This window comes from Bubalus bubalis, chromosome 17 (assembly GCF_019923935.1).
Source record: "Bubalus bubalis isolate 160015118507 breed Murrah chromosome 17, NDDB_SH_1, whole genome shotgun sequence".
Lineage (NCBI taxonomy): Eukaryota > Metazoa > Chordata > Mammalia > Artiodactyla > Bovidae > Bubalus > Bubalus bubalis.
This window is the reverse complement of record NC_059173.1, coordinates 68,478,600-68,501,815: the sequence shown is the minus strand read 5'-3', so window position 1 is coordinate 68,501,815 and position 23,216 is coordinate 68,478,600. Positions and strand designations below refer to the sequence as shown.

The following is a 23,216-nucleotide window of genomic DNA, read 5'->3' as shown; positions in this document are numbered from 1 at the left end:
GCTCTGCTGTACTCTCCCTTTGGGAAAAATGCTGATAACAGCACATTCCCCAAAATCTGAAACGGCACCTTGATTAAATAGCTAATACATCTCCTTAATGTCACTGAACTGTGCACTTTAAAAAGGATTAAATGGTACAGTTTAGATTAGAGTCACATAATAAATTCTGTCTAAGCCCGTTAGTCCTCTAAGAGGGCAGGTGGCTGGTGAGTGGAACGGTGTTGATTCACATGGGGGAATGGGGACAGGAATGGAGAGTTGAGAACTATATCATCTGTACACATAGCGACTTGAAGTCTCTGTACTAAGAATAATACTCAGTATGAACTTTGCAAAACACTAGTTGCCTTACTCTGGTGGATTTTACAGGGTTACCATCTTATGCTGTCTGAATCATTTTTCTCTGAGCACTGTCTGTCTGTTGTTTTGGAAGCAGGGGAAGGCCCAGGGTGAAGGGCCGGTGTGCGGCTCACCCTGCCAGACCCAAGCTCACTCTTTCCCCCCGGATCATCTCTCAACAAAGGGGTGCAATTGCAAAAGGAAATTGCTGTGCTCCAGGACACCCTTCTCTTCTGTACTTGCCTGAAGTCCAGGGTTTTATGTCCTGCTATCACTGCAGAGCAGTAACAAATTACACTGATTATACACTTACTGTATACAAAGCATACCACTTAGTCTTGGGGCTATGGCAGTACCCAAAAAATACACTTCTGCCATCCCCACGCCTAGACTCTGGATGGGCTGACAGAGCATGTTTCTAATTCTTAATGGTTACCCTGAGGAGATTACCAGTGAAGATTAATTACAAGGGTTTTTCTTGAAGTGCCAAAACCATTTCCCTCAGTTAATATTTCAACTGCTTGTCATCTAGCTTGGAATACAATTTTGACTTCAAATTCCAACAACAGTGACAACATTTTTAAAATAATTAGTTCTCTTTCCAGCTTAGTGAGTCTGATTTCCTTTTGAACCTGTGTAAAGTGTAAGTTGGATTTGCCTGCCCCTTCCCAGGGTGCAGCATGAAGGTCACCCCTGGCCTGGCCCATCACAGCTGAGTGGCGCTCCAACTCTCCTAATGATCCAGGGCTTTCTTTGTGACCTGGACAAGTCTCTTAACACTTCATTACATCCACATGATAAGTTCCCAGAAGAAGCCTCTGTGGCTAGAGCTGGCTGACATCATGCACTAATGACTACCAAGTAGAACAAAAATAATAAATAGGACTTACGTAAAGTACTTAATTGCATGGCTAAGTGCTTTATTCCTTTCACCAGGAGCGTTAGTATCCCATTCAACTGGTGCACGTTGATACAAATGAGCATTAGTATCCCATGAAACTGAGGCACGGAGCTTTCAGGTAACCTGCCCAGGACCTCTCAGCTAGAAAACAGTGAGGTTAGATTTGAATGCAGTCTCCATTTTTGACCATTAGCCTGCCCCAGGAATCACCCTGGGAGAAGTTGCTCTCTCCCAGTACCAAACGGATAGCTCAAATTAAGCCACAGGATTTGCTTTCTTGGGTTGCAACCCTGTTGCTAGAGTCTCTAAGAAAACATCTGCAATCCTCATTCCCTCTCTGTGACAGGAAAGACACTGACTCCCCTCCCCTGGGGAGTCTCAAAGCCTATTCTTCTTTTTGGCATTCCTCAGTCCCTGAAAAACAAGAGCATCAAAATAGCTCGGAGGGTTCCTTTCTCTGTCTTCCCTCAATCTGCCATCTTTATCTAATTTCCTGGCAATTTACATTTCATTGAACATGTTTTAGCCGCATCACCTCAAAATGTTACCAAAAGAATCTATTTCATGAAAACCAGTAATGCACGCTATGCAAAATGCATCATATGTATTCCTGGCTATAGTCCTGACACATTTCAATTTGTTCAAGGATTTTGTTTTATTAAAAGAAATCAATTCAGGAAGCCATTTTATTTCTTTAAAAGAGTTTTAATGTTTTAAGGTTACATTCTCTCAGAAAAAGCCTTCTCTAAGCTACATAATGGAAGCATATTATTAAGGCAGATTTCTTAACACATATATGTGGAATCTAGAAAAATGGCATGCTGCTGCTGCTAAGTCGCTTCAGTCGTGTCCAACTCTGTGCGACCCCATAGACAGCAGCCCACCAGGCTCCCCCGTCCCTGGGATTCTCCAGGCAAGAACGCTGCAGTGGGTTGCCATTTCCTTCTCCAATGCATGAAAGTGAAAAGTGAAAGTGAAGTCATGTCTGACTCTTAGCAACCCCATGGATTGCAGCCCACCAGGCTCCTCCGTCCATGGGATTTTCCAGGCAAGAGTACTGGAGTGGGGTGCCATTGCCTTCTCCAAGGGAAGTCATAGGAGTTCATTAAAATTGCCAGTTAGAAATGTAGTAAATGTAGCACCCATCAACTCAGGCCTCTCAATCCCAGGGAGCAGGTTTATATTTCCCTAGGCCTCCTAATAGTGGCCTATTTTTATTTCATGTAAGTTAACAATGACAGTTACAAATTCAAAGTACTCAGATCATAACCTAACTTGCAGTCATGTAGATTCTGCTCTAAATCATATCAAAGCATAACACAGAAAAAAGTTCATGTAACATTTTCCAATTGTCCATTTTTTTCACTAACCCCAACTTTTGTTGTTGTTCAGTCACCCAGTAGTGTCCAACTCTTTGCAACCCCATGGACTGCAGCACCCCAACTTTACAGATATCAATCTATAAACCTTACTAGTACTCATTCCATGACATTTGCTGATCAACAATAGAGGCTTAAGCACAGTACAAAGCATGAAATTAGACATGGAATGCGTACATAGATGTGATCAGTGTTGCTACCATTCCCTGACACACAATTTTCCACTTCCAGCCACAGGACAGAAATGCACGTTCAACCCCTCTAAAGTTAGGGTTGATCTTTGTACTCATTTTGGCCAATGAAATGTGAATCAAAGCAACATGGATCACTTCCTAATGGAAGTATTTAACTTGCAGGAATGGATTCACCAGCCCTTTGCCTGTTAAGTGATTATAAGAGCACATCTTGATATGGAAATACCAGAAACTAAAGCAGCTGGGAATGCTGAGCTGGGAATACAGCTTCCCCAAAAGGCCCCGGACCACAACAAACCGCATTAGTGAAAGACAAATTCTGTTGTTTGGTGACGATTTTTACAGCAGTAAAATGTAGCTTCTTCTGACTAACATAGCATTGTATGTGATTCATTCATTGCATCACACTGAAGCCAGGGCCATGTGTGTAACTCCTGAGTGAACTGGTCAATTTGCTTTGTCAGTGGCCAAACATCATTTTAACCCCACATTCTGGAAAATAAGTACTAATGTGCGTTTACAAGGAAAACTGAGAAAGATAGTTTGCATAAATAAGTGAACATTTCCTTGACTTGTATAAAAGCGAGTGATGACACATATCTTACTGATTAATACTCAATAGGACCATTCTTGACCATAAAGGACAGTTCATAATATCTCATAAATCAAAAACCTATTTTAGCTAAATTGATTCTAGAAGTAGAACACAGATAGACACAACATATCAGTGTCCAGCTATTTCATGCCCGCGTGGAGAGCCTTATTAGAGGTCTTGCGGGCACACACTATGTGAACAAACAGCACCACGCATGTGTGTGTCAGACTTATTCTGACACTGTTTCCTTCCAAAATCACACCCACCAAAGAGGGGAAAAGGGAGCCCTCCTCCACTGTTGGTGGGAATGTAAGTTAGCCACTGTGGAAAACAATACGGAGGTTCCTCAGAAAGCTAAAAATAGAATTACCATATGATCCAGTAATCCCACTCCTGGGCATTTATCCAGACAAATTCTAGTTCAAAAAGATACATGCACCCTTACGCTCATAGCAGCACTATTCACAATAGCCAAGACATGGAACCAGCCTAAATGTCCATCAACAGACGAATGGATAAAGAAGATATGATATATAGAGATAGATATAATGGAATAATACTCAGCCATAAAAGAGTGAAATAATGTCATTTGCAGCAACATGGATGCAACTAGATATTATCATACTAAGTGAGTTAAGTCAGAAAGAGAAAGACAAATACTTTATAATATCACTTATATGTGGAATCTAAAATATGACACAAATGAACCTACCTATGAAATTGAAACAGAATCACAGACATAAAGAACAGACCAATGGTTGCCAAGGGACAGGGGTTGGAGAAGGGATGGAGTGGGAGGTTGGGGTTAGCAGATGTAAGCTTTTATATGTAGAATGGATAAACAACTAGATCCTGCTGTATAACACAGAGAACTATATTCAATATCTTATGATAAAGTATAATGGAAAGAATATTTTTAAAAGAATGTGTGTATATATATATACACATTATACACATATGTATAATTGAATATGTATATATAAATGTATAACTGAATCACTTTGCTGTACAACAGTAATTAATAAAACATTGTAAATCAACTATACTTCAATTTAAAAGAGAGTGAACATGTTCCTCTCCCAGAAGCATGAATTCATGGAATGGCAACTCTCAACCAGGACTCACCCTCCCCTCATCTTCCCTGTGTATCACCCTCATGGTAGGCAGAACTGAGCCTTCCAAGGATGTTCTCCAAGAAAAGTTCTGGTTCCCAAAGTCCATTTCTCTGCACAGAGATATTTGGAATATGTGAATGTGGAAAATAGCTCAGAAAAAAAGAGCTAAGCCTTCTAAAATTCTAACCATGCAATTCTTGAGGTTAAGAGAAAAGATCAATTGCTTTTGTTTTTTCACGGCAAATCTAAAATTCCTCTTTTCAACCAAGTTGATAAGGGAAATATCATTGGGAAATATGAGAAAAACAGTTTCTGAGTTGTGGCCAACCTGTCCAAATGCCAGAAGACATGATCAAACTTCTAAGTTGAAAGAAATCTTGACAGTGAGGAGCTTACCCAGACCCAAGTTTATCATGACAAGCACAGTTCAGCCACTACAAAAGCAGTGCCACGTATGAGCTGGTAAGAAACTGGAGAGGAAGCCTCCGTGCAGAGGAACTCCCTCATGAAACTGAACAAATATTATATTCAAAGGTAACCTACTTTGACATAGATCAGCATTTGTTGACCTATGGAAAGTTGTTACAAACAGTATGCATGTATGATTGCATCTTTATAAAGCTTTGTGTGTATTCATTTTATCTTAAGTTAGGAAAATAAAATTTACATTTCCTTTTTTTGGTAAATCTGTGAAGTTAAAAGATTTCCACTTTCCTTTTTATAAGTCTCTGTGTTGCCTGTATTTTTTACATGTATTACCTTTACAAACTACAAGCACTGGTCAGGGTGGGGGAGCAATTTATGAGTAAGTTTCATGTTAACCTGATTTAGTTTTCAATTCATTCCTTCAGTCCTCCATTCAGCTGTCTGCTATCAGTTTGGGAAATGCAACTGTGAAAGATACATTATTTATCTGGTGGTTAACGAGAATTTCCCATGTTCCTATTATACTTCAGGGTTTTTTAGACATTGGATATTCTTCTGATAGTAAGTTCATAAACTACACAGAATGCAATCTCCTTTAATTATTAATAGTTTAAGTTGGTCCTATGTAAGGACAAAGAACATCTGTTCCTCTCAAGATCTTTTACAGAAGGCTTTATAACAAGGTTTATAACTATATTCTGTCACAAAAGGGAACTCAGGTTCTCAAACATGACCCACAACACATATTTCCCTCTATGAGAAACTCTGTCATCCTCACAGCTCTTTATCCAAATGCAATGGAAAAGCGTTTATCCTCAGAAATAGGTGCCATCTTCACCTTTAAAGTAAATACAAGGAAGTGGAAATTTTACCTACAAATACTAAACCATAAACCCTTTGAAGGTGGGGACCTCTTGATTACTCCCACAGTATGTAGTAGAGGCCCACTAATCTTTTGATTGGATGAATGGAATTAAATTCCAAGGAACTTGAGGAATTCCTTCTTTAAGGCATTAGCCTGCTAATTACATCATCCATGGTTAAAGAGAAGAACATGGTAACATTCCATGGAAATAATTCAGTGACTACCTGCCCAAGTCTTCCATATACCAGGAGAATAACCTAGGGAATAACACATTCTCTCACCAAAAGTAAAAGGAATCTGTTTTGAAGCAGGGTATAAGCATGACTGATAACCTTCCCCACCATTCCATTCTTCCACCACACCCAACTGTTTTGAATGGAATAGTAAATAGCATGGAGAAGGAGATGGCACCTCACTCCAGTACTCTTGCCTGGAAAATCCCATGGGCGGAGGAACCTGGTAGGCTGCAGTCCATGGGGTTGCTAAGAGTCGGAAACAACTGAGCGACTTCACTTTCACTTTTCACTTTCATGCCTTGGAGAAGGAGATGGCAACCCACTCCAGTGTTCTTGCCTGGAGAATCCCAGGGACGGGGGAGCCTGGTGGGCTGCCATCTCTGGGGTCGCACAGAGTCGGACATGACTGAAGCGACTTAGCAGCAGCAGCAGCAGTAACTAGCATGAGAAGTAGAAGTCTCAATAATACCAAACAGCATAAAGACACGTTTGCAGTATTTATTCCAGGGAAGAACTGATAAAACATCAGATAATCTTGCTCATTTTGAAGCTCTAGTACAGACAAACTTGGACATAGAAAGGGTTCTGAACTAGTACAAATAATAATAAGCTGTTCTCATAAAAGCACTCTTTTTTCTTTATTTTCTTCCAGGGCAAAACTTGTCATGAATTACTTTAATTAATTAAGATTTCAAGGAAACTAAGGGAAAACCGCAAAGCTCTGGACAATATGGCTAAGATGATCACTAGACACTCCACAGACTGGCCATCTCTCAAAAACCCAATTTAACATTTGGAAATGTTATTTTTATGTAATATTTCACTCCCCATTGTACCACTGGAGATTTACAGGAAAGGAAAGTGAAGTAGCTCAGTCGTGTCTGACTCTTTGCAACCCCACCAGGCTCCTCCATTCATGGGATTTTCCAGGCAAGAGTCCTGGAGTGGAGTGCCATTTCCCTTCTCTAGGGGGTCTTCCCGACCCAGGGATCAAACCAGAGTCTCCCACATTGCAGGCAGACGCTTTACCATCTGAGCCACCGGGGAAGCCCCTGATCACTGGAGATTTACAAGCTATTAAGAAATACTAGACTTGCTAATGAAATTTTGTTAACATTCAGTGCTAACAAATTCAGTCAGTGCTGAGTCTGTGTATGCTGGATATTGTAGTCTGAAGTTACAGGTACACTATCAGCCCTAAATCAACTAAAAACAAATGTTTTTTCTCTAATTTACAGATTTGTCACTGTGAATACCTGTGACTTACTGAGTATGTCACAAAGAAATGAATCACTCTAATGAGTCTGACAAATGTCTTATTTGGGGAAACATAAAAATCTACCTCATAGAGAAAGACCTTAACAGACAAACACACACAGAGTATGAAAAGGTATCCCTAAAAGTAATTTCAGTAAGAACAACAAAGGGCCTTTGATTTGGGGATTTGTCCCTGCAAAGATTGTGCATGCGTGCAGGAACTCAGATCCCATCTGTTGCTTTAGCCTCAACAGACTTTATTGTATTGACTTTGTGCTCTTATCTGATGGCAATAAATTCCCACCAGAGTGAAACACCAGCTTAGCCAGTGACCCCTGCTGTTCAAATCAGACTATGGAGCATGCCTTTCTTACCAGAAATGTCCTGTGCCTTCTGGACCGCCCTCTATGAGTGACCTTGGGATTTTGTACTTTCCATTCAGGATTCCCTAATGTGAGCAATTAAGAGATGCTTCATTGCAAGAGTCTCATCAGCAGTTGCAACACATCAGTGAACAATAAACTACTAGGACCCCAGGAAGAGAGGGGGAAATTGGGAAGAAAGAGACAAGGGAGAAAAAAGGGAAAGTACCCACAAGTTTCCTTGCAGACAAGCAGTGCTCAGTATCTCTTTAAGTAAGAATGCCCAGCGGACTAGGTGGGGGGACACAAATTCCAAGTTTCTGAAGCCCCAAGACCAAGTAATCACTACTGGTCCAACAGACTCGAGACTTCCTACTGTAAACAAAAAGTTTCTGGGGAGGACACCTGCACTGAACAGAAATACAATCTCCTTCCCAGAGGTCCAGCCACTGAACCACCCCGGGTGCCTTTGGTTTCATTGGTTAGATTTCTTTGTTTTGATTTTGCTTTGTTGTGTTTTGACGCAGACCAGGGATGCAAGTAGGACAGACCATGTGCTAGTTCCATTTTTAGAATACCCCAAATGTCTAGGGTCATTTTCCCATTAAGGTAAGAAGAGAAGGAAAATGAAAACTGGTGTCTCCCAGAGCAGACAGTCTCAGCAATGAGCCTCTAGCTCTTCCTGGGAAAAGCATATAGTCAAACAGCTTTCTCAGTTCATCCCAAGTCGGCTTTCCCCTCCAGGACTGGAGAAGAGCAAGAAAAGAATCTGTTGCATTAGCAGATGATCACCGTAGGTGTAATTGTTTTTTGGGGTTTTTTTTACCATTTTGGAGCAAATGTTTTTCAATCGTTTTCTATGGAGCTCCAAAAGCACCCATTCACATTGCCTTCAGATCTTTCTCAACGAATTCGCTATGCTGCTGCAGCTAAGTCGCTTCAGTCGTGTCCGACTCTGTGCCACCCCATAGACGGCAGCCCACTAGGCTTCTCTGTCCCTGGGATTCTCCAGGCAAGAACACTGGAGTGGGTTGCCATTTCCTTCTCCAATGCATGAAAGTGAAAAGTGAAAGTGAAGTCGCTCAGTCGTGTCCGACTCTTAGCGACCCCATGGACTGCAGCCTACCAGGCTCCTTCATTCATGGGATTTTCCAGGCAAGAGTACTGGAGTGGGGTGCCATTGCCTTCTCCCAGAGTTCACGCAGATCCCAGCAATTACATGTCTCGCTTCGCGTCCCGCTTGGGCCGGGGGACAACTCCTGTTTCGCCCCCAAAGAACCGTCACCCCGAGCCCTGCGCCAGCGCTCCGGCAGAGCGCCGACCGCAGTCTTGGTCTCCGCCGCCCCTCCAGGTGCCTTCCTCTGCCAGCTCGCCGAGTCCGAGACTCCTTGGGCCTTTCGCTCGCTCTTAACAGCTCCGATCTCGGGCCGCTGACCCCTTAGATCTTAAAGAAAGAGATACGCGAGAGAGCTCGGGTTAGCAGTTGGTAAACTGTTCGCTCTCAGCCTTGACTTTTCTTAAAAGGCGAGAGGCAAACACTTTGCTGTCGCAGACCCAGGCCTCGGTATCGGAAATCCGCAAGTGACCAGCTGGGCTCCGAGGGCGGGAGTCGAGCCGCGGGTACTCGCCCCGCGCGCGTTTGCGCCCTGCACTTTCCAGTCCAGCTGCCGTCGGCGTCCCAACGGTGGGTGCAAGGGAGCCCCAAAGGCGAAAGAACCAAATAATTCCGGTTCCTGCTGCACATTTTTTTAAAAAAGAAAACCTCACGCCCAAAGTGTAAAAAGATAAAATAGCTCTCAACTGAGCCATCTGAGTAAAGGAAGCCGATTCGCCACCCTCATGGGGAAACCATCTGTTTTGGAAATGGCGCCCCCACGTGGCCGCCGCGAACCCCACCCACCCGGGGACTTAGTCCCAGGAGAAGGTGACGTCACCCACACAGCCCGCAGGCGCGCGGCCAAAGCCAAACCTCCGCGCTGCCCCGGACGCCCGATCAGTCCGCGCGCATCCCCACAGCCGCCGAGGCCCCTGCAGCTCCAGCAGCCGGGCCACGAGCTGTGTGACCCGGTTCCGGTTACTTCACCCCTCCGTGACTACTCCTTTTCAAAATGATACTAATCACACCCACCTGCCGAGTGGCAGTGAGATTTCCGGGTACAGGGGAGGCACTCAGCCGGCCTGTTAGGGCTTCGGCGCGGGGCGTTCTTCCCCACTCTTGAGTTGGTGTAAAGGCTCAAGTCCCAAGAGGCCGTGCATTTTAACAAGGAGAGTCGAAAGCCAAGCTCCCCAGTGTAGAGGAAGAGCGGGTCAGTGGTATGGACAGTGAGGGCTAAGAAGCTTGTTTTCGATTCGAGGTTCCCCTCCACCGGTGCTAGATCAGGAGAAACGAAGACGTCGGCTTATTACAAGTATTCGTTCTCCCGCTTCTTGCCTGCACCCCCTCTCGTCCGAACTCTCTTTCCTATCTATTCTCGAGGGGCTGGCGTGGCGGGGACGCATTTTCCCGGGTTCCCCGCCGAGGGAGAGCAGACGCAGGGGTCCGACGGCTCCGGGCTGGGAGAACGCCTCCGCTGCCCTCGACTCAGGGCAGAAGCTCTGAGCATCAGAGTGAGGGTCCTGCCTGCCCAGAAACTCTTCCAGCCATTACAGGTTGAACCAAGCAGCCGAATTGTTCTGGAAAGACTGACAGGAACTTTTTTTGTGCCTCAACATTCTTCAGTGCCTCGACAACAGAAAACTAGCAGAAAAAGAGGGCCAAGTCCAGGCTCTCGGGCCTACAGCATTGGGGTGTGATGTGGTTTGGGGGCGGGGGAGGCCCTCTGAGGAGTGGACACCCACCACTACTTACCCTGAGTTTGTGTGTGTGAGTGTGTGTGCGCGCGCGCGTGTGTGTGGCACAGGTAGGGAGGCCCTCTGAGGAGTGGACACCCACCACTACTTACCCTGAGTTTGGGCGAATAGTTTCCGTTCCTAAAACCGACAACCACTTATTGGACCCCAGAGGAGTGGGTTGTGGATTGGTGAGGAAGGTAACATCGACTCTCCGTGTGCAAAACAAAGAAAAGCCTCTGACGTGTTTTGATAAATTGCATGGATAGGAGACCCGTGGGCCCAAGGGAGAGCGCAGAGGAGTCCGAGTCACCGAAGGCGTCGCCGGGCTGCCCCGCGTGCGCCCATCTCTCTGCGGCGGCACAGAGGCCCGGGCTGGGGAAGCGCGCTGCCACGGTCACCAAGTGTCCGTGTTCGTGCGTTTTTCGCACAGACGAAGGGCAGCGCCCGCGTCCAGGCCTTGTAAGAGGTTATTCCCCTGTTCGCCGGCAATCTGCTTGTCCGGCGAGCTCCACTGTCAACGCGCACACGCGCTAGGCCGGGCGCGAACTAGTTGCCGAAGGGAAAGGAAGACGCAGGCCGCGAGGGTGAGGTCTGCGGGGGAGGGGGCGTGGGGCGGGATGCGCGGAGGGGCCGCGACCCGGGATCCGGCAGGCAGGAGCGCGACGCTAGGCGCCGCGGCGATGCCGACCTTCCTGCGGCTCCCGGCGCCCCCTGGCGGCCAGTGGGGCCGCGCGGGCTCTCGAAACAATGCCTCCGGCCGCACAGGCCGAGGAGCGCCTGGGTCCCCAGCCTCTCCCGGGCATTCGGCCGCTCACCGCCTCGAACCACCCCCACTGGCTTCCAGCTCCTTGTTCCCCAGGCTCTTGATCGCCGAGGGCCTCTGAGAAGCGGAGGCGACCCCGGGAAGGGCGTTGGGACTTGGGGCGGTGGAGGTTGGGAGGGCCATCATCCCAGCCCCGGGCCCAAGTCTTAACATCTCTTAGAACTGAGGCATCGATCAGCTGCTAGGTTCAGTGTGCTTCTGTTTTATTGAGGTTTATTTTTCAAAGTCCTTTGTACTGGGGGGCGGAGTTTATTAGCTAGACCCGATAAGACCCAGGACCCTTTCCGCGGAGGAGGGCGGCCTTTCGCTACCAAGGATGGCCCTTCCCCTGCTGAGCACCGGCGCGAAGGAGAAAAGATGCAAGCTGGTCTTTAGGGACCCAGATGTTTGGGTCAGAATCAAAAGATATTCTCCTTACAGGTGGCGATGTTCCTGCTGTATTCACGGCCAGGAGAAAACACTAAGTGGGCTTTCGCCACCCACACATTAACCCCCTCCTCTAAGCAGTGGCGGGCGACTTGCGCCTGGAAGGCCGCCAAAGCCAAAGCATCTTCCGGAAGGAGGGAAATAGAGAGGCTGAGGAAGGAGCCTACTGATGGCTCTGCATGGCTGGGAAGGAATAACAATGCGCCCACCTTCCATATGAAAGACCCGTGGCGGCCCGCTCTCCGGGAATTCTCTCTTTGGACCTGCACCGCCAAACTGCTAGGGGGGCTTAGGGGGCGGAGACGATCAACCAGCCCCAAGGGGAAACTTGGGGCTATTAGGAGAAAGGAGACCCCCCAACACACACACACACGCCTTCCTCCTGAGGCCCCCTAGCCCGGGTTACAGCTGTGAACTTACTCTTTGGAGTCCTCCACGAGCTGGAGTCCCCAGCTCCGCGGGCGCCCAGACCGACCTCTTGGTTCGCCTCCGTACACCTGGCGCCCTGCACGGTGCCCGCTGGCATTGTGTAGGACGAAGGAGCGACCTCTGCCAAGGCTTCGTGGGTGTCAAGGCAGAGCTTCTTTCCCTGCCCCCTACCCCTTCCCTGCCTGCCCACCTGGCGCACTTTCTGCCAGCCCCCTGTGCCCAGCACCAGCCTTCCCAAACTGTGCCCTGAAGGCATATACCCCTGAGTCCCCGCCGCCAGGTACAGAGCGGGTTAGAGCGCGCGGTGCTTTCGGGTCTTGAGTCTTCCGGTTCATTTCGGAAGGGGAGGCAGGTCTCTTCTCCCAAACCGGGAAATGGTGGGCAGTCATGTGTGATTCTGACGAGACTCTGTAGAGGCGCTTCCACAGTGACAAACTTTTCTAGACTTACCCCCAACACAACAACACCCCCAGCGTTTTATTGACATTCCCTTTTTCATGCAAAAGTTTTGCTCCGATGACTCTACTTGTATAAATTCTCTGCCTTTTGAAAGGGCAGGCGGGAGCACTCTGCACGGGTGGACCAGACTGGGAACCGCGGCTGGGGATCCGAGAGGAAAGCAGCCTCGCCGAGCGGCCTCTGGCAGGCCGGACCCTGGCGTGGACTGCGGGCACAAAGAGAGGGCCGGCAGCTGGCTCGCGGCCGCCGGGAATGCAGTTCCGCCCCGCAGCCCCGGGCCCAGCAGAAACTTCAGGCTGGGCTCAGACAACCCCCGTCCCGGGCCTCGCGGGGGGCAGTGCGCGTTCCCTCGGGACTTAGCTACAAGGCCGCCGTTCGCGTCCCTCCATCTCCCACAGCCCGCTCCCTGCACGCTCACTGTTGGGGCGCAACTGCCAGGCTCTTCTATTTGTTGTTTGTTTGTTGTTCACAGCAGTCCTAGAGCGCGCGCTTGGCAGCGTCCTGGGGGGCGGGGGGGAACAGGGGTCGGTGGGCGCCGCCAGAATTTCCTTCCAGGGAGCGCGTGAGGGGCATTCTCAACGGAAAACCAGACGCAGAGAGTAGGGACCAACCCTCCTCAGATTACTCTCCACTGGCTCCTCCCTTGCTCCCCCCACCCACCTCCAGATTTACATAAAAAAGGCCAAGAAAACTCTGGCCGGGCCCCAGCTGCGGCTCACTCTGCTCCCCCCGGTCGGAACCCACCTGGAGCTGCGCGCAGGCTTGCAGCGCGGAGCCCAGCGCAGAACCTCGCCCGCGCAGTCCCTCGCGCGCCCCGCGTCTCGGCGCTGATTTCCAGGCCCCGGAGCCGCGCCAAGCGCTGCGAGCGGACCCGGGAAGAGCTCCGGCCCCCGCCGCCGCCGCCGCCGCCGCTTCACCGGCTTGGCTCCCTCCGCCCCCGGGGGGTCGCGCACCCACGATGCTGCAGGGCCCCGGCTCCCTGCTGCTGATCGTCCTCGCCTCGCACTGCTGCTTGGGCTCGGCGCGCGGGCTCTTCTTCGGCCAGTCCGACTTCCCCTACAAACGCAGCAACTGCAAGCCCATCCCAGCCAACCTGCAGCTGTGCCACGGCATAGAATATCAGAACATGCGGCTGCCCAACCTGCTGGGCCACGAGACCATGAAGGAGGTGCTAGAGCAGGCGGGCGCCTGGATCCCGCTGGTCATGAAGCAGTGCCACCCGGACACCAAGAAGTTCCTGTGCTCGCTCTTCGCGCCCGTCTGCCTCGACGACCTGGACGAAACCATCCAGCCGTGCCACTCGCTCTGCGTGCAGGTGAAGGACCGCTGCGCTCCGGTCATGTCCGCCTTCGGCTTCCCGTGGCCCGACATGCTCGACTGCGACCGCTTCCCCCAGGACAACGACCTTTGCATCCCCCTCGCTAGCAGCGACCACCTCCTGCCGGCTACCGAGGAAGGTAGGCCCTCCTCCTTATTACACCCCCACCACCAGCTCCACGAAGACCCCGCATCCCGTTGCGTTGACAGGGGGCCAGTCCCAGGCGGGGCAGACGCTCTCCTTGCCCTGATTTGTCATCGTGACAAAACTCAGATAATCACCCCCCCACACACACCAAATATATATATATATATATATATATATATATATGTACACACACCCAAGTTTCTCATTCCCTTCCCTGTTATACCAATTGCTCTTTCATAGGAACAGTTGAAAAGGGAGGCGCCGGGCGGGGTGGGGGTGCGGAGAAAATGTAGAACTGAAAGAGGTCTTTTCTTCGCAGATACATGCACCATTCTTTTAAAAGATGCTAGCACGGGGGCCGCAATTGAGATAGTTGGAAGTGGCCCTCCGTGGAAGAGTTGGCGGGTGAGCACGCTGGGCAGAGCACCCTGGCCTGAATCTCACGCAGCACGTTTTTACCACGGGGTAGGATTCTAGACGCAGGGACGTTCCGAACCTACAGCCACGATCGCCAAAATGTGCAAACAGATAGTCTTTTAAGGCACTCTCTGTTTGCCATTCAGGCTTTGAAAATAAAAAGTAGGACTGGCTCATGTGTGTTGAAAATTCAGCTTTGGTTGTAAGTGCCCAGGTGTCCAAGAAAGAAGCACAAAGGGAATCTCCAGAACTCATTTTTCTATCACTAATCAGCTTTTATCTTAGGAGTGGTTTTAATTAACTGGAGAAAATCGTGCAAAAGAGAATTTCCCAAGTTTTTTTTGAAAACAGAGGGGGAGTTCCTGTGCAAAAACCATCAAAGCAATGAAAACCTCATGGGCTCTTGATATTCTTCCTGAAAGGAAAACATATACAATGTGTCTGAGCTGATTTAGGTCCCCAGGGACAGAAAGGGGGCTTCCTAATCCCTTTCAGGGCTCCAGCAGCATCTCCCTTTCAATCTCTAATTGTTTTCCTACAGCCATCATTAGTTAAAGAAAATGCAAAGTTGCTTAGCAGTCTTTCCTGGCAGGCACCATGAGTCTGCAATCATCTTATTGGTTAGATTTATAATTTATTGCAAATGTTTGGCATATTTCAAACATTTGTCCAACATATACCACAGACCAACCAATACAGGTTAGTAACATTTTATATACATTCTTAGAGCTCCTAATTGGAAAAGTTTCATTTTGTTTGCGAGAGAGAAGTTAAGGGCAGTTTTATGTATGTTGCTTTTGTTTTTATTTTTCACAATCTGCACCAACTTTATATACTACATTTCTCAAAAAAAAAATTTCCCCTTTCACAATAAAAGTTTGCATTTTTCAAAATCTGCTCTGCACTTTCTCCAAATTGATAAATAACTTCCAAAATGAGTCATACAGGTTTTCTTTCCTGTGAAAACGCAATTTCATATTAATGAACTTTCACCTAAATTTTAAAGACAGTATTAGTACATTTATATGTGAGAGAAAATGAATGTTTTCTTCTTTCCCTTTTTCCAAGGAATCAGACTCTTCTAGAAGAGCCGTTAGCCGGCTATCTCATAATTGAGCTAGTGCACGTTCTGGGTTTGGTCAGCCCCAGACACAGTTTGCTTCAACTTTCTTTGGCTTCTGGAAAAGCTTTGGGTTTGTTTGTTTGGGTTTTGTTGTTGTTGCTTTGTCTGCTTGTTTTCAAGCATCTGAAACAGGCAAAGAGAGGAAAGAAGAACCTGCACCAGGGAGGAAGATAACAGTGAAGTAAATGCTGCCTAACTCAAGCACAGGCTTGGCAGAAAGCACGAGGTGACGCAGGCCCAGGTAGAGCGGACTGGAGCTGCTAGTGAGGTGTGCTTCCGAAGGGGAAGAGCTCAGATGCAGCCTTACCACACTAGCCACCTCGCCCAGCCCAGACTTGAAACTCCCACAAGATGACTCCATGCCCCCACCCCCTCCCAGAAGCAGCTTGGCTGAAGAGCCAGCAGAGGCCAGGCTGCACCCGTGGCCTGCAGCTGAGAAAGATGATCTTTTGGCCATCGTTGGTGGTTGCTAGTTTTCCAAAATCCTTCAAGGGTCTTTTAGTGCTTTCTCCTCAGAGAGGCCTTGGGGCTAACTTTTTCAGAGACTGTGTTTGTCCCAGGAGTGGGAGGAAGAGCGAAAAGCTACAGCCTATCTCAGTTACCTGCAGCTGCACCCCCACACCCCACCACTGGGAATACCTGTACACAGTATGTGGGCATTTTTGCCTGTCAAAAAAAAATGGGAGGCATGGGACACTTTCTTAGGCATGAGTGGTCCTTCTTTATAAATGAGGCAGAGTTAGGGGTCTTACAGGACAATTGTTCCTCTTGCCTGAAGAAGCCCCTACCAGTGAGTTGTTTACAAATGCCATCTGCTGTTTCCTTTCAAGCAAAGTTACTAATTTTTCACGTTTCTAGCTCCAAAGGTATGTGAAGCCTGCAAAACTAAAAACGAAGATGACAACGACATAATGGAAACACTTTGTAAAAATGATTTTGGTAAGTAAACACCACCAACAAAAGTTTTATTTTCCGGTACAGCTTAAAGATACAATTCATTAAGATGTTACTATTACTAGATAAAGTAAAAGTGAAAGTCACTCAGTCGTGTCTGACTCTTTGCAACCCAATGGACTATACAGTCCCTGTAATTCTCTAGGCCAGAATACTGGAGTGGATAGCCTTTCGCTTCTCCAGGGGATCTTCCCAACCCAGGGATAGAACCCAGGTATCCTGCATTGCAGGAGGATTTCTTACCAGCTGAGCCACAAGGTTTGGGTAAAATAGCATCACAACTCATCTTTCCTTGAGCTAATCATCTAACAGGTTATCTTAGTTTCCTCTCTACATTAACTATCTTGTATTGAATTGTATCTTCTCTTAGGTGAGAGTCATTGCTCTGTTAAGCAACAATCAAATAAATGAAAATTGTTCATATCATGAATTTCAAATGGCACATTTTTCACTTCACTTTGGCTTTTTCTTGCCAGCAAGCATAATCCTGGCCCATGTTCTCTTTTAGTCACTTAAACATGTGTCCCAGGGATGGAAACATGTAAATATTAGCCTCAGTAAAACAGATTCAAGACATTAAGTTGGCCCCAAATAGAAATTTAGTCCAGTGCCAAACATGATGCTCTGCTTCTTGTATTCCACTGTCAGTGAGTATATTCAAGGTACTAGTTAATAATTTGGTGGAAAGAGTTTCCTTGAATTGGAAAAGAAAAAAGCTAGGAATTTACTTTGGCAAGATACATGTAAGGTGCCGTGATGACACAGTGCTCGGGAACTCCCAAGTTCCATGGCGTGTAGATCACTTCCCTTAAGGGAGAACGCTAAGAGGAAAGAGGAGACTGTCCACTCAGAGCTTCAGCAGCACCTCCTCGGAGTCCCACAGCCTCTGTGGGGATCAAAGGAGCCAGCTAGACATAAGATCCGCACTAAATTCAGAGCTGGGGTGGCAGAGAACTTCACCCAGATTCCTGAGACATTCATGCTTTCCTCCTCTTCCAAGAGCAGGCACTTCTTGGTGCGTTTGAGGGTTGATGCCTTTTAAAAGTATTTATTCAAGCAGGAGGTTGAACTTACTGGTAAACAGATGTGGTCTCTGTACTAGCAAATAATAACAGACTCTAACAGACCTCTAGGAACACTTCTACATACTCAGCTAAACCCTGGAGACAGAAACCACTCCAGTGCATAGTGTGGAGGAATGACATCCCACCCTCTCCTTACAACTTACCAGCCAGAAGTCTCAGACCTGGCCAGGTCCCTGAAACTCTGGAAACCACCAATCACTGCCCCTTACAACCCCAGGTCACTTCCAGGAAGTGTCCTGTGCTTAACCTTAGCTACTCCTAGGATATCCATAGCTATAGGAGAAGCTTCACACAGCTGAGGAAGGGAAAGGAAGAAGGCAACTCAGTTTGAGCTACTCCTCCCCCTCAGCAAGAGCCACAAGTGGATGATGGGGTTGGATGGGGGTGGATGTCTATACTCAAAGACAAAAAACTCTCAGAGTAGGAGATGGCCAGGCATGTTGGCAGCAGCAATCCCAAAGCTCCAGAGCCTTACCCAAAACACAGTTCTTAGCTTCCATGCTCAGGATTTAAGGGCAAATTTTTAAAATATAATTTAAATAAAGTTTATATAAAAATGTATAGCATTTTATTCTGGCAGCTTACAGCCTTTGCACTAGCTTTAGTACAGATCTCTCTCCTGACTTCCATGATATAGTGAAGCTCCAAAAAAATTGAAATTAGGGCTCAGGCACATGCATGCGCATGTGCATGCGTGCATGCACACACACACACACACACACACACACACACACATCATTACCTGCTTGCTTAGTGGTTAACCTTACATAAGATCTCTTTCCTAAAGATGCTGCATCAAGACCTGTGAAAAAAAGTGGGTGTGTGTGTGTGTCTGTCCCAATGTTCTCTTTCTCTTACCTTGGAACAACTTGGAAGTCATTACACTTAAGGTATCACACATGCAGATACCTCACAAGTTTGTTTTCTATTTCTTCATGTTCATTTTGTCCCAAGGGGGATAATAAACTTAAATTGTATGGGGTGAGTCCTATACTGGTTTATAAGTGGTTTTCCACATCACCTATATAGTTTGAGGGAGCAATGAAAGGATAGAAGGAACAAGGTAGAAATCTGATGTATTTAACTTGAATCATCCATGAAAGCATACAATCTCCCCACTGCACTTCTGAAGGACAAGCAAGATGGAGAAGACCTCCTGATTTCAGTAGGGAAAGTGCTGGTGAAGAAAGAATGAATCAGAACTGCCTGCCTCTGTATGCAACCTTTTGTTGGACCAGACAGTATTGGGTTGGCTAAAAACTTTGTTCAGATTTGTCTATAATGTATTATGGAAACAACTTTTTAGCCAACCCAATATCATCACCTCTGCCTCCAGTACACCCTGCATCCCCGCCTCATACCTTCCATCCAGGGCAGGAAAAGTTATTTAAGAGCTTTGATTCCCTATATTTGGTCCCAGCAGAAAACCCAGGAAGGAAACGTCTGAAGTTTTCCCATGGTAAGCTCTTAAAAAGTTAGTTATTTCATAGCTAGAGAAAGATGAGTCATAAGTCTTCCCTCTGATTAAAAGTGATGATTTTTCTGATGTTTTGGGCTCAAGAATGTTTAGTCTGACCAGGCAAAATCTCACATATGCTCTGTCTGTGCTATTGATGAGGGTCCCAGGTAGCATGATAATCACTTCTCCCACCATATACCTTCCCCACTCCCAGCCCTTAGGCCGAGGCCATAGGAACATGTGACATTGCCATGTGATTCATCTCACGAAAAACCCTGAGCACCCAATATTATGACCCAGATGCATCTCAGACAAACAGTGGTTGGCCAAGTCCCAGCACGCTTGATTTACCTGGCTGAGCTTCAGTCGTTTCCTGCTCGGCTGGAAAAGCCAAAAAACTCTCCAGAGCAGCGATTTCTCACTGCACTAAACTCCATCAGAGTCAGGAAGTCACACCTGCATATAATCTCTATGAAACAATCGTTAACACATTATAGTTGGGCATGTGAATGCACCAGCCAGGACAAGAGACTTGATACTGTGGCTGAGATCCCAGTGGTTTGGGGACTCGAGTTCTGAGAATTAGGCTCAGCTAGGGCACAGCATAACTGGGTGACCTCTTGTAAATCATTGAATTTCTCTGGATTTCAGATTCTTGGTGTACCAACAAGAGAGTTTAGCTAGATGATCCTGTCAACCTTAAAATTCTATCCCTTCCCTGACTTCATGGAGTCTTGAAATTTAATTCCAGCATGTATGTTTGTAGGGTTTTCTTTCCCAAAGCATACTGTTCATGACTATAAAATGTGTCTTTTATAGTAAACCACTTACTTTGGGTCTTAGCATTCTAATGAGTCTACATATCCATCTTGGAAGCAGTGCATATATGATCTGTAAATGCCTTGGCCTTGGACAGGCAAATGATAGCATATGAGGATGAGGTCTTCAGAAAAACACTTTTACAGCTAAACATGTTGTGCTCTTAAAAAGAGTCTTGGATATTTTTTCTCCAAGTTACTTTACCAAATCAAATGCAGCTGTAAGATCAATTCTCCTTCCCTGTAGTCTGTTCTTTAGAAAACAATGATTGTGTGATATAATTTCCTTACAGGTTTGTCCAAAAACCTCTCCGACGTCATAAATTGAGTTTAAAGTTTACAGCCACAGAAGGATCATGTTTCACCTAAGAGTCAGGCATTTCTTTTCATGGTGAATTTTCCAATAGGGGAAGTCATTTGTCGAGGAGAGCACACTCCACATGCAGCCTCCATACAAACACAGGAACACAGGGCAAGGAGGGAAAATCAATTGAGTCCACAAGGGGAGTTTTTAAAGGATGGCTGGTTTGAAAAAAGTGCCCGATCAACCCTTTGAGGCTTTAGAAATGGAGCCACCTGCTGCCCTCAGCTCCCAACCCCCTGCCTGCGGCCCCTGTCAACCCCAAGGGGCTCCTCTTCCCTCTCCCAGGCGAGTCTAGGACACGCAGGGGGATTTATGCCTTCCTTATCACTGAAGTGACCCTGCCCCCTTTTGTGTTCGCAGCACTGAAGATAAAAGTGAAGGAGATCACCTACATCAATAGAGACACCAAAATCATTCTGGAGACCAAGAGCAAGACCATTTACAAGCTGAACGGAGTGTCCGAGAAGGACCTGAAGAAGTCGGTGCTGTGGCTCAAAGACAGCCTGCAGTGCACGTGTGAGGAGATGAACGACATCAACGCACCCTACCTGGTCATGGGGCAGAAGCTGGGTGGGGAGCTGGTCATCACCTCGGTGAAGCGGTGGCAGAAGGGGCAGCGAGAGTTCAAGCGCATCTCCCGCAGCTTCCGCAAGCTGCAGTGCTAGTCCCAGGCCAGCCTCGCGGCGGGCCCCTCCCAGGGCCCCGCCGACCCGCCCCGCTGCTCTGGGGCCTCCGCGCCATTTCCCAAGCACAGTCCCTCGGCTCCTGCTCCGGCCTGGAGCGGCTTCCCCTGCCTTTTGCACGTTTGCACCCCCAGCATTTCCTGAGTTATAAGGCCCCAGGAGGCCTCAGGAACAGATAGGTGTCTTCACATAAAGAAAAAACACACCAAAATCTTGTAGAAATATTCCAACTAATAAAATCACAAGGATTTTTATGAAGTTTTTTAAAAGGTCACTTAAGAGCTATTTCACGTAGGTGCAACTATGACTCTGGCTTGATTTTTTTGGTGGTTTGGTTTGGGTCCGTTTCCACTGAGGTTGCTGTAACGTGCAAACAGCTTCACTTTTCTGTGTGGCCCGAACTTTCCCTTTTCTGTTGTGGGTCCAAAACCCGGTTGAGATAAAGCTGGCTGTTATCTCAGCACCTCTCTCAGCTGCAGCCTGATACTCAGCACCTGAATTGTGTAACAAGTCATTTGTCATTTAACATCCCTGTTGGGAACTTAACAACTAGCATGTATTGCATTTTGCATTTCCAGGTAGAGTACTTCCATTTATAAAAACCACATTAACCACCGTAGCATGAGTTCTTCAAATAAAAGGCAAAACAGACCAGTTTTATGATTGACCCGAGTACTTTAAACTTTGTTTAAAACACTTTTTTACTTAATTTTGCAGATTAAACCATTGTAGCTTACCTGTAATATACATAGTAGTCGACCCCAAAAAGTTGTAAAAATATTGCTTTAACCAACACTGTAAATATTTCAGATAAACACTATATTCTTGTATATAAACTTTACATCCTGTTTTACCAACTCCCTGTCTTCTGTCTTGTCTTCTCAGTGGGAGGAACTGGAAAGGGAGCTGAACGAGAGTGATCACCTCCTTCCTCCCGAGGCCCAGCCCTCCTGCGGTTTGAAGTATCTATTTCCTATGTGACTCAGAAAGCACCTCACCTCTCCACCACCCATCCCCTGGCCCCTGCTTGTGTCTCACACCCCACACAGATTCTACTACTGCAGACCCTGCAGGGAGGCAGAGGTTTGCCTGCTTTGGTCTAGTTTCAGCCATCCAGTGGCAGCCTGGCGGCAACACAAACCTGAACCTGAGGTTCACAAGCTTGGCCGTTGTGCTTTTCATTTCTGCAGATTTTTATAATGAAAAAGAATCACTATTGCAACAGTGTTCATTCTTTCCCCACTTAAATTCTAACCCTCAGATAAACAGAGCCATGGTTTGAAGAGCACCCATTGAAAGGCAGTGGGTAGGGAGGGGGTGGTGAAAAGAGAACAGGAAGATGAGAAGGGCTTCCATCCATACATCCATCCAGATGCTTCATTGTTTTATTTTAGGAGGCTCCAGGAGAAGGCAATGGCACCCCACTCCAGTACTCTTGCCTGGAAAATCCCATGGACGGGGGAGCCTGGTAGGCTGCAGTCCATGGGGTGGGACACGACTGAGCGACTTCACTTTCACTTTTCACTTTCATGCACTGGAGACGGAAATGGCAACCCACTCCAGTGTTCTTGCCTGGAGAATCCCAGGGACGGGGGAGCCTGGTGGGCTGCCGTCTATGGGGTCATGCAGAGTTGGACATGACTGAAGTGACTTAGCATAGCATACAGAAGTTCTAGTAAACACATGAAGAAACTAAGGCTCAAAGGGGTTAGGCACCATGGCTAACATGAGGCTGATTCAGAGCTGAAATGCAGGCCTTTCAGATGACAGCTTCTGCCTTCTGTTCAATCCAGGGTGGATCATAGGAGCAGGGTGGCACATCTCTATTCAACAAATGCGCACTGCACATCTGCTGCAGGTCTGGCCCCATTCTAAGTGCTCCTTGTCCTTATGGAGCTGACATGACAGAGTAAAAGAAGAGAAATAATCACAATTACAATGACATATTTATAACGTAAGTTATATGAAATATAAGGACAGGTAATACACAAGATCAACAGTGTCCTCAACAAATCCGAAATTTTGAGTGGTGTTCCTGCGAAGCCTTTACGTGACAGCATTTTGTTGATTTAGTTGAAAAGTTTGCTGCACATACAGCCATGATCTCTCTACAGCACTTCAAGCTCTGGTGGCACCAAAAGGCAACAGAGCCCCACTGCCTAGCTGAGCTGCACAATTTGGGCAATCTCTTTCCTCTTCTTTTGGGTTAC

At 47.1% G+C, this 23,216-nt stretch overlaps 1 protein-coding gene across 1 annotated transcript; it reads left to right on the top strand.

Annotated features, from left to right (window-relative positions):
* Positions 1-13,297: 13,297 nt before the first annotated feature.
* On the top strand, positions 13,298-21,864 carry SFRP2 (secreted frizzled related protein 2). The gene is made up of 3 exons (XM_006070112.3): positions 13,298-14,095; positions 16,502-16,582; positions 20,684-21,864. Exons 1-3 carry the CDS (start codon positions 13,597-13,599, stop codon positions 20,986-20,988), a joined length of 885 nt encoding a protein of 294 aa, XP_006070174.1. The 5' UTR covers positions 13,298-13,596; the 3' UTR covers positions 20,989-21,864.
* Positions 21,865-23,216: the final 1,352 nt, after the last annotated feature.